The sequence below is a fragment of the Dipteris shenzhenensis genome, chromosome 21 (assembly GCF_047967505.1).
Source record: "Dipteris shenzhenensis isolate YYH24624 ecotype China chromosome 21, Dip_SZ_1.0, whole genome shotgun sequence".
In the NCBI taxonomy this organism is placed as follows: domain Eukaryota; kingdom Viridiplantae; phylum Streptophyta; class Polypodiopsida; order Gleicheniales; family Dipteridaceae; genus Dipteris; species Dipteris shenzhenensis.
The window spans coordinates 35,572,817-35,583,383 of record NC_141616.1 but is presented as its reverse complement, the minus strand read 5'-3'; the positions used below and the strand labels follow the sequence as shown (position 1 = coordinate 35,583,383).

The 10,567-nt window shown below is 46.3% G+C and overlaps 1 protein-coding gene across 1 annotated transcript; it reads left to right on the top strand.

Annotated features, from left to right (window-relative positions):
• Positions 1 to 2,271: 2,271 nt before the first annotated feature.
• On the top strand, positions 2,272 to 6,262 carry LOC147888790 (uncharacterized). The gene is made up of 5 exons (XM_087392367.1): positions 2,272 to 2,561; positions 2,743 to 2,812; positions 2,965 to 3,197; positions 3,910 to 5,098; positions 5,606 to 6,262. Exons 1-5 carry the CDS (start codon positions 2,420 to 2,422, stop codon positions 6,030 to 6,032), a joined length of 2,061 nt encoding a protein of 686 aa, XP_087248493.1. The 5' UTR covers positions 2,272 to 2,419; the 3' UTR covers positions 6,033 to 6,262.
• The last annotated feature ends 4,305 nt before the right edge of the window (positions 6,263 to 10,567 follow it).

The window sequence follows — 10,567 nt, the reverse complement described above, 5'->3', positions numbered from 1 at the left end:
TACTCCCGCCACAACAAGGAGAAGGCCAAGGAGATAACAGTCCCCTGAAGACCGTTGAAAATGACGAAGATGGTAGCCTCTTAGGAGCCCATAAGAGGAGTGGAAGATGGCGATGAAAAACACCTGCCCTCAACGAATGGGCAAAAATCAGAAAAAGGGCACAAAGACCTTAGGGAAGGCATCCTGCAGCCAAGTCATGGAGATGAAAAGGGGACAAATCCTCGATATCTGGTTAAAAGAAAAGACCAGGCGCAAAGCCTCAAAGGCGAAGCCATCAAAGGCAGACTCCTGCAACAACGAGGAGCACAAGGGCGAACAGACCCTGTAGAAGGTTGCCTCCCACCAGACGGAGGAGAAACACAAGTAAAGTGGTACGATCCTGTAATCCATGATCGTCGAAAGCCCATATTGGTTCTTCCAAAGGTTAAGAAGAAGAATTCACTTCTTCTTTGTCCTACGATTAACACTTCTTTCCACCCCAACTTGACAGACCAAACAAAGGAGACTCACATCAAGAGCGCAGTCCAATGAACGATCCAGATGAGATTGATGCAAAAGAATTCGATCCTGATAAAGACCATGACTATGAAGAGACATCAGAGGAAGACGCTGTGGAAAACAACGCTAATCTCACGAGGGAGGCATATCAGACATTGTTGAAGAGGACCACGAACACGAAGACCAACTGACTATTGATGCCGAAGTCACAGTTTCATGCAGCACTGCAGATGGTTCAAAAGAAGGAGTGTGCATCACCGAAGCAGATGCAGACCAAGAAGTTCCCGATAAAGAAGACTACAACCCAAAAAACAAAGAACAGGATGAACACGATGATGAAACGTATGATACTAATCACGTAGCAAAAGGTCACACTGAGGACCATAATCACGAAACATATATGCTCCATGCATTTGCATTGATTTCATATGCATGCGATGGCCATGATGGGGATGATTCGGCAAACCAAGAAGCAGATGTCTTTGCAATAGCAGATGCAAAAGTTCCTCAAGCAGATGAAAGAGTGGACTCAAATAAGCCTGCAGATGATCATCCTATTAATGAACAAGACCGAGCTGGAATTGAACAATTCTTCCCTTTCTCTCACTTGAGGGGGAGTAAGGCAATACAAGTTAAGAAATGAAGCTAGAAGAAGTGTCATATGCAGCTCGATCAAAGATGAAGATAAAATTATTCATGTTGCTGATCATTCACGTGACACTTGATCCTGGATAGATAGAATTTGCATTGCATGATTGTATAAATCTATAGCATATAGATCGGATGAGAAGCACCACAAGAGTAAAGGGTGCATCTCAATTCATGTCTAAAATAATTCCATACTCACCTTCAAGACCTTAATGATCTTAAGGGGGAGTATTGAAACATAAGACCATTAAGGTCTTGTTCACACACAAGCACTCACGAGATGATCTGAGAGGTTGCAACTGTTGGCAACCGTCTCCTCACCTATATCATGTATTCCATTCATTCGTAACAATACAACAATTCTATTATTAATGCGCCACGACTCTGAGTTTTCACACTTAAAAGTCAAAGCACTGCAGAGTTGTGGCACCAGCTACAGGGGCAGGTAAAAACATCGAACCAAAATTGTCAATTCGTAGTTCTAGTTGCCCGTCATCAACCTCGGGCAAGGGGCACCGAAAGTAGTTACACGTCAACGACGAAGAACGGATGATTCAAGGACAAATCTGTAAATCAAGTTAAACTGAGCTATGATGAGACTCGAAGAACTTAAATAGCATCCTCTTGCAGTGCATATCCGATGACATTTCCAGTCCAATGAGGATCAATGTTTCCATTGTTTGCTAGCTGTGAAACTGCAACCCAGTTCAGCTAGCAGCAGCAACTCCTTCACTTTGCAATTCATTGATTCCGAGTGTAAGGCGACCTGATTCTCCTTCCAGCGAGGTGCTGCAATGGCCCCAGTTCCAGCACCCCTGCAGTACTTTCCTGCAGATAATTGGCAGCCTTTCCAACCCTGCAGTTCTTCCATGCATCTTCCTCTACCAGGGAGGTGCAAGTTGCGTGCTATGGCTCTCTGGCCCTCTCCCTTTCCGCCCCGTGGGTTTGCAGCTCATCTGTAGCTGCTCCTTGTCCGTGTCGAGTCTCATTATATGAGATGCACTCGTACAACCCCGTCGCCTTGTACACTTCCATGATTTACGCAGTAACGACAAACCTTGAAAGGGATTGGAAACTACGATTCTGAAAACCTCTCCTACCTCTCGACTGTGAAACCGCCTTATGAGTAAAAGCCTGAGGAGCAAGGTGGAGATACGGAGCCGTGGCTTTGTGGTGGAGTGTTATGGAGGTCGAGGGCGCGTGTGAGAGTCTGTTCCACGCTTCTCAAATGTAGCTCCTTTCACAGCAGAGTTCGAATCAACCGGAGAGAAACATGGAATCCAAGCTTTTGCAAGCTAAGCCTGCGAGAAGGAAAGTCCATGTTGTGTACTATCTGAGCAGAGGCGGTCAGGTGGATCATCCGCACTTGATCGAAGGTTACCTGCAAGCTTCCCAGGATGGTCTTCGTCTTAAAGGTAACGCTCTGTAATTAGTTTAGTTCTTACTCCAATTGTTTGAGCATCAGCTTCATACGGTGTGAATTCCGTGCTTATGCTTTAGTATTGTTGACAATGCCACTGCCAACAAGCCTCCAAGTCAAACTGAAGTGAACTCGCGTAATATGCCTCCTTTTGATTGATTTCATGTGCAAATCAGACGTCAAGAGGTGGTTGATAGTGCTTAGGGGAAGAGGCATGCCGAATTCTTTTGCGTGGTCGTATAAGAGGTACGTGACTCGACAGCATGTGCCATTCACTACTTAAATCCTACACTTTTTCAAGGCGATTCATAGCCTTAGAGTCCATTCCAAAGCATGTCAATGCCATTGGCCATGAGTCGGTGACAATATTATCGCTCGATGCCTCCTGTCTGCTGCAGAAACTATAAAAACGGTTTCATTTGGCATGATCTGGCTGACAACGATTTAATTCAGCCTCTCTGCAAGAATGAGTATGTGCTAATGGGGTCAGAGATCAGAGACATTCACCCAGGTAGGTGGCCACTCAAAATGCTCGAAGGTCCTTGCGAGGTTGACGTTGTGCAGTGCTCAATCTTGATTCCTGGTCACATAATATTTCGGGTCCGTATTTGTCCTAAGATCCTCATCACAGGTTGAGATGAAATGCTGGATCGTTGGGCTGCATGAAACCTGATATGTTCTAGACAAAAGTGGGGATTCAAGGCCTTGCGTATGGCTGAAAAGAGAGTATTAGTTATTAGGGTTTTTCGGGGTGGTTGTCTTCGTGGTATGTGTTGAAGTGCATGCATCCTAGGTGAAAGGTTACCATGTGTGCTAGATTATTGAGAATTTGCTGAAGCAAAGGATTTGCGGATGGATGGGGTGAATGAATATTCCGCTAGATTTTTGAGAATATGAGATGCAAGTAACTGCAGTTTTTCGGTATGGTCGTCTGTGTGGTGTGTGTTGAATTGCATCCTTGAGATGAGAGGTATTTACAATGTCTGCTAGAATGTCGAGAATGTGAGATGCAAGTGGGGGGACGTGTGATGTACGTGAAAAAGAAAAGCAACATGGATTTGGTGAAGCAAAGGATGCGCGGATGAACGTTTGAATGTGGGTGAACGAATGTCTGCTCTACGTGGAAAAGAAATGCAAAGGATTTAGTGACGCTAGAATGGTGAAAGAATGTGCGATGCAAAACGCGGTGTGTGATGCACATGAAAAAGAAATGCAATGGATGGATGTGAGTGAATGTGCGGGGTGTGTGATGTAAAGGAAAAAGAAATGCAATGGATGTGAGCGGAAGCAAAGGGTATTAATGTGCTGATGAAGGTTTGGATGGGGTGAATGGATGTGAGCAGGGAAGTGCAAGTGCGGGGGGGGGGGAGGAGAGGCGGCGAGGAAAGCGGGAGAAGAAGAAATGCAGAGCGAGGGGGGGGGGGGGGAGGCGAACAAGGTGATCAAGACGAAGGGAGGGGGAGGAGGAAATGTGCAGGAAGGAGGAGGAGGGATGATGGTGATGAGGAAGGAGGAAGAAGATGATAAGGTGGAGAAAGGAAGAAGCAGCAGCAGGACGACGACTACGTTCAGCTTGACGGCGCAGCAGCTATTGGAAGAGATCCGGAGACCTCACAATATTAACATAAGAACGAGAACACGCTCTAATATAGACTTTGATTTCTTCGAAGAAACACCTCGCCATGTTCATCTCTACAAAGCTCAAGCTCCTGGCTATGGCGGATCACCAGTTGCTGCTGCTGGCTATGGCGCCTCCTCCTCCTCAGCTGAGCTCCTCCTCCTCCCCAACATGGACGCTGCCACTCAGACCGGCGATAGCAAGCGTTGCTCCACCTCCACTGACCTCGACGGTATCCTCCCTCAGCTCCAGCTCCTCTCCCCCAGCTGCTCCAAACTTCATCACCCCCCCTCCGGCGGTCGTCGTCTCCATGGCGTCCGCAGCTCCACCACCTCGCAGGAATTCCCCCTCCCCGGCCTCGCCATGGCTGACTCTTCCTCCATCCGCACCTCCCTCAGCTCCCCCAACGCCTCCTCCTCCTCCGCCCTCTCCGGCAGCAAATCCAGCCGCTTTGGACGCCACCTCCACGCAGAGGCACCTGCCATCTCCCCCAAAGCTAAGCTGCCCGCTGCAGCCTCCCGCATCACCTCCTCCTCCGCGCCCGGCCCAGCTCCCCCTGCTGCTGCTCCCGTCCTCCTCAAGCAGCTCCTCTCCTGCGGCAGCATCGACATCAACGAGTCCAGCATCTGGCATCACCATAAGTCGCCCAGCAGCCTCTCCATCTCTGACGTTCTCTCGCCTCGACGCCCCCTGCAGAAGGGCGACGCCCGTTCTTGGTCTTGTAAGCCCGGCCGGAGGTTCAGCGCTTCTTCGGAGACGCGATCCGTGTCTGGGCTGTCGGATGGCTCCCTCAAGGACGCCTTGGAGAGCAGCCCAGACTCCCTATATCGACTCAAGGCGCACTCGACTTCGGGATTGCGGGGCGGAAGCGCGTCGCCTGGAGTAGCGAGCGTCTGCTCGTCTACATCCCGAAGGTGAAGCTCATTGCCATACTCGAGAATTGATATGCGCGATCTTTTGCCATTCGTTCATTAATTTGTGCTACAACGTCCTCTGTGCGGATCGGTGCGTTCTGTTTTCGGCACTTTGGATTTTCCTTCATATTCTGCTCTCGCCGTAGCTCCTAGCAATGGGAGACTTCATCGTCCCGGTTCCTCCGCCATGGCTTCTGCTGATCAGCGTGATGGACTTTCCTCTTGTCGTGCTTGAATTGTCATCCCGCTATCTGCTGGAAGTTGAAAGCTCAAATCCAATGATGCGAGAACTTAGCGATAACAGATCTTCCATGTTTTCTGCTGTTTGCCGATAGCATCATTTAGCATGCATACTAGCTAGCAGTGTAGGCACGCCATAGCTCCATATCCAAACGTTGCTACACTCTAATAATTCGTTTATCTTCAATTATGTTAATTGCTTGGATTGATTCTTTTTCCTTCATGTTTTCTGCTCGGATTGATTCAGTCCGTGCTTGCTTGGAATAGGAGCTCTACCATGGAGATCCGGGAGCTCCATGACGGCGGCGATGTGGAGAAGGGGTTCAAGGAGGCGTTCAAAAATGCAATGGGCGCCAGCCCCCAGAGGAGCTCCATCCATGTGGAGCAATCCAATGCTGCTATCGTAGATCAGCAGCAGCGGGCTTCGATAAGCGGTGCCGGGAGTCCGACGAGAAGCCGAAGCGAGTTCCAAATCTGCAGTCCGTGCGTGCCAAACATCAGCAACTTCACCATCTCCAAGCACGCAGCCATATCGAGCGAGCTGCGAGGCAGCCCGAAGCTGGTCCCGAAGGCCTTGGATTCCGCCTCTGCCGCCATAGAAAGGGGAGGCGGCTCGTCCTCTGCATGGCGCGATCTGTTGTGGTCTCCTAGATACAACGCCTCGCAGAAAGAGAAACGACGCATGAAACCATAGCTTAAAGTTTCCGAGCTGGCCCGAAACCTCGCATGAAGCCATAGCCATAGCTAGTAGAGCAAGCATTCTATCACGGACAGAAGCGTCCTGTAGTTTTGGTTTCAAGATGGGACCTTTTTATCTGCAGCAGACGGTTTCCCTGTCGTATTATTCCTCTAGTCTTCCCATTTTTTCAAAACCTTACAGCAAATGTTATTAGTTTTCAAACTTCACACATTCGTTCATCTCTCATTCCTCGCCATCTATAAACATTAGTATCTAAAACCCATGTCAAAGCCGCAAGAAAGAAACATAAGCTTTAAAGTTCTCACAAATACAAATTCTTTGTTGCAATTGGTTGCAAAACAATACCATTCCCAGCACACATAGTCAGCTATCACTTTTGCATGTATGTAGCATTTACAATATATATATGGAGTGTAAATCCTTCATGGCTCCCTAAGTCAAGAAGCAAAGATCAGACACACTCCAGCATGCACTGAGAAAATTTGGTGAGTTTACACAGCTCATAATTATTGATACTGCAAAGGGCGACTTCTTTCAATAGCTCAAGTCCATGCGTTGGGGCTTTATAATAAATTGTCGACCCATAATAAGTCCATGCGTTGGAGCTTCATTTGAGCATTGTTCACGAATTTTCTATGATCGATGTTTCATGCTCAGACCGGTCATAAATCATACTCGTGGGAATCTCGTGGCAAGCCATGAAGATGAGGGAGATGAGATCGACATGCTTTTACGAAGAGTTATGAAAGATGGATGATTCAATTCAACTTTTGTTTTCAAATAGCATCCAGACATCTTTAGCCTATTAACCACCGACACGAGAAAAAAGAAAGAGAGAGAGAGAGAGAGAGAGAGAGAGTCCTCATCACATGATGTCCAAAAGAACACAATGACTCAAAAGGTTCTTAAAGCCTCCAAAGCCATGTACCAAAAGATTTAATAGATCCAGATAGAGCTCCCCCACTAAGTTGAATTGTGTTTGTTGATGATTATAGAGCAAAGACAACAAATTCAAAAACATACAATTATAGACCTACATAAAGCTCCCCTAATAAATTGAATTGCATTTGTTGTATAAATTAGGTTACATGAAACTTGAAAGTTTGTTTATTGATATTTTAAGATCCTACCTTGAGACCTAGTAGAGTGGATCTTTAACTTGTCATAGATGGGTGATGTAACTCGTACCAATTATGCTCTATCGCTAGGAGCCTTTTCTCTTGTATTGCTACCCTATTGCTACTTCGTGGTCAAGGATGGGGTGTACTCCATTGTAGGTTTCAAATATCCATCGACGTTGTCATCCTTGTTGAGCTTTTGCTTTAAGAACTACTGAGCTAAAGCACTTACCGTACCCAATAGACCTCCTTGGCTACTTCCATGGCTTTCATGGTCATACATTCCTTGTAACAGAACCTTGACAAACTTCTTCCGCGTATGCATCATTGTTTGCTTGGGTGTCGCCATTTTTGGTGAGGTTCATGGACTTTTCCGTATATAGGTATCTTGCATGACCCATAACTTATGTATTGCTCAATGAAATTCGGCAAACTTTGTCTTCAAGTTGTAGTACACATTCCAAACTTGAACATGAGAGCAAAAAATTATGCAATAAGGATTTGGAATGAGACCGTTAAAGCATTACAAATGCTATGTTGCATGCGAAGCATGTATCCTGAAGACTATAGGATATAGCAATTTATTTAAAAACATCAAAATTTTGTTTTATACATACATGCAACCAAGTAATCATTCTAAAGTACATTACATGAGATTCTCCTCAACCCAAGGACACATCTAAATGAGATCATTATGCATGGGTTAACAGGACTCCAATGTTGTGCTAAAGTGATGCATACCCATTTGAGGGCACGCTCCATAACTTTTTTTTGATTTGTTGAAAACCAAAACGGATTGAAACTTTGAAATCCAAACTATTGGGACTAGTGCGTGGTGGTCTTAAAACATTGATAGCTGTTGGTATTGGTTCTAGATTCACCCTTAAATGGAAGAAGTTAGAAAAGTGCAATTTATGCACGTGCAAAGATATTTGAATAGATCCAACACTATTTACAATTAAATGAATTGTTTCTTTTTCCATGTACTTGCTTGCTATATGGCTCATAAGCATGCCAAAGGTCATTGCATTTAATAATACATAGCATCAAACCCGATAGCATGCCCTTTAGCCTATTTGTGTTTTGAAGCATTTTAGGCCACATTGCACTTGTTTACGATATCCAAGTATGCTGATATGTATCGTCGGACGAGGGAAAACTAATGGCTAAAATTTCGCTACTCCCGTAAATTTTGAAATTTCACACCTCCCGCCCATCAAATCTTGGAAGATTAAGTACTTGCAACTTGTCCCCGCCCTACAAATGCCTTGCAACCCACATGCACCTCGACGTGACCTTGCACGGACTTTGGTTTGCAATTGTCTTCTTTTGGGTAAGTTGTCTTCTATTCTTTCCTTTTGTCACCAACTAGCTTCTCAGAGTCTATTTCGGACTGATCGTGGCCATGGCGTCAATGGCAACATGCAGCTTGCCATGGCTTCCAAGAGAAGTAGATAGAGGCTGCGAGATAGGAAAGCTGAAAAGCCAAGTCAAGGCACAAGGAACAGAGTGCGCATCGAGAAAAGCACTGGCACGGTATCGAATCGGCAACGGAAGACACTTTGCAACATCTGTGAAGGGAGAAACAACGTGAAGAAAGAAGACTCCTTGGAGAGCAACAGCAAGAAGTGGTTGCAAATGCACGCATTCGATCATTGCCATCAGAGCGAAGAACACGAGTTGTGGTGTCTGTTAGATATGCTCAATGCCCCACCCTTCTGGTAACCACCAGTGGTCCAAGGTGCTCAAGTTGTAAGGCCCCCATATGAGGAGAAGCCATGTGTGAGCCCGAGACACTGGATGGATCTTGACTTGCATGTCAGATGAGGTCTATCAATGAGACTGTTGATGGTAGAAAGGTGATTGTGTGGGAGCCCCTTATTCTTGCTGGGGCCTGGGGGCCAACTAGGCCCCAACTGGTAGGTTTGAGAAGAACCAACGGCCCCCCTGGTCCCTGTTCGGGGGCGGGAGCCCCCAAGGCGATGGTATAGGGAATATTTCCTGAATATTCCATAGACGACTAGTCGGTTTCACCGACTAGGCCGACTGGTCAGCTCCATCGACTAGGTCGACTGGTCGACTCCACCGACTACATTGATCCAACTACCCCCCTCATAGCTATAAAGAGGCGACCTCCCTAGTCCATTGTATCAGATCAGTTCAGATCATATAAGATCTTCCAACTAGTAGCTCTTCACCTAGTATCTGTCTAGATTGCCATCTAAGCTCCATTGTGGGAGTGCACGGGTGGACGGAGCCATCATCTGTACTATATTAGTATTGAAGGAAAAGTTTATTCCTCTCTAGTTTGCTGTGTACTCTCTATTATTTGTTCAGTTTCTATTTTGCTACGCCATGTAATTTAACATGGTATCAGAGCCCAGGCGGCTCTAAGGATCAAAGAATAGAAGAGAGGCGAGCACTTCAACAGCATATGGAGTGATGGCAACAGGAAGCGGCTCGAGTTCAGTAGCTACTGTTGCACCAACAATCTAAGCATTGAGGATTCGGCCACCAGCCTTCACTGAAGGCAAGCTAGATGGTACGAACTACACTCTGTGGAAGTTTAAAATTTCTGCTATTCTGGATTCATATGAGCTTCTGGAGACAGTACTAGGGACCTGACCCAGAACCACAAGGAACTCCCAACCCAGAAAATCCGGGGAGTATGATAACTCCTAATGCCGACCTTCTATGAGCTTGGAAACGCAGGAATGCAGATGGTCTGTGTGCCTTGGTTACAAGTACTACTGATAGTGTTTTGACCTTGATTCAGCATACATCTAAGGCAACTGTGGCTTGGAACATATTGAAGAGTCAGTATGAGACATCAAACAAGGATCCAGAACTTGGAGAATCAGCTCGCAGCAGAGAAGTTTAATGAAGGAGAGACAGCGGAGGTGTTCATAACCCAAATAAAAATTCTACGTGACCAGATGGCTGGTGTTGGGATACAAAAGACTAGCGAAGAGCTAGCTCGACGGTGTCTCCGGATATGTCCACCAAGGTCTGATGGACTGGTAACAGCCCCGTAACAGTGCTTAACACTTAGGTGAGACCCCAACTATTGTCATTTGAGGAGTTCTATGCTTTACTTATGGAGGAGGAATTGAGGCTTAAAGCTCGAGATGGAGGCGGCAATGGGGATGCTGCTTTCTCTGCCACTGCGAAAGGCAAAGGTGAGTCCTCTACTACTGGTGACAAAAAGAAGAAGGGCAGCAAGAAGAAGTTTTAGGGAGAATGCTTCTACTGCAAAAAGAAGGGCCATATGATTGCAGACTGCCGGGTCAAGAAAGCAGATGAAAAGAATGGTATCCTGAAGAAGACAGATAAGGGGAAAGAGACAGCTAACACATCGGAAGCAGAGTTGGATCTATTTCTGGCCATTGAGGAAGAGTGTTCCTAAGTTCA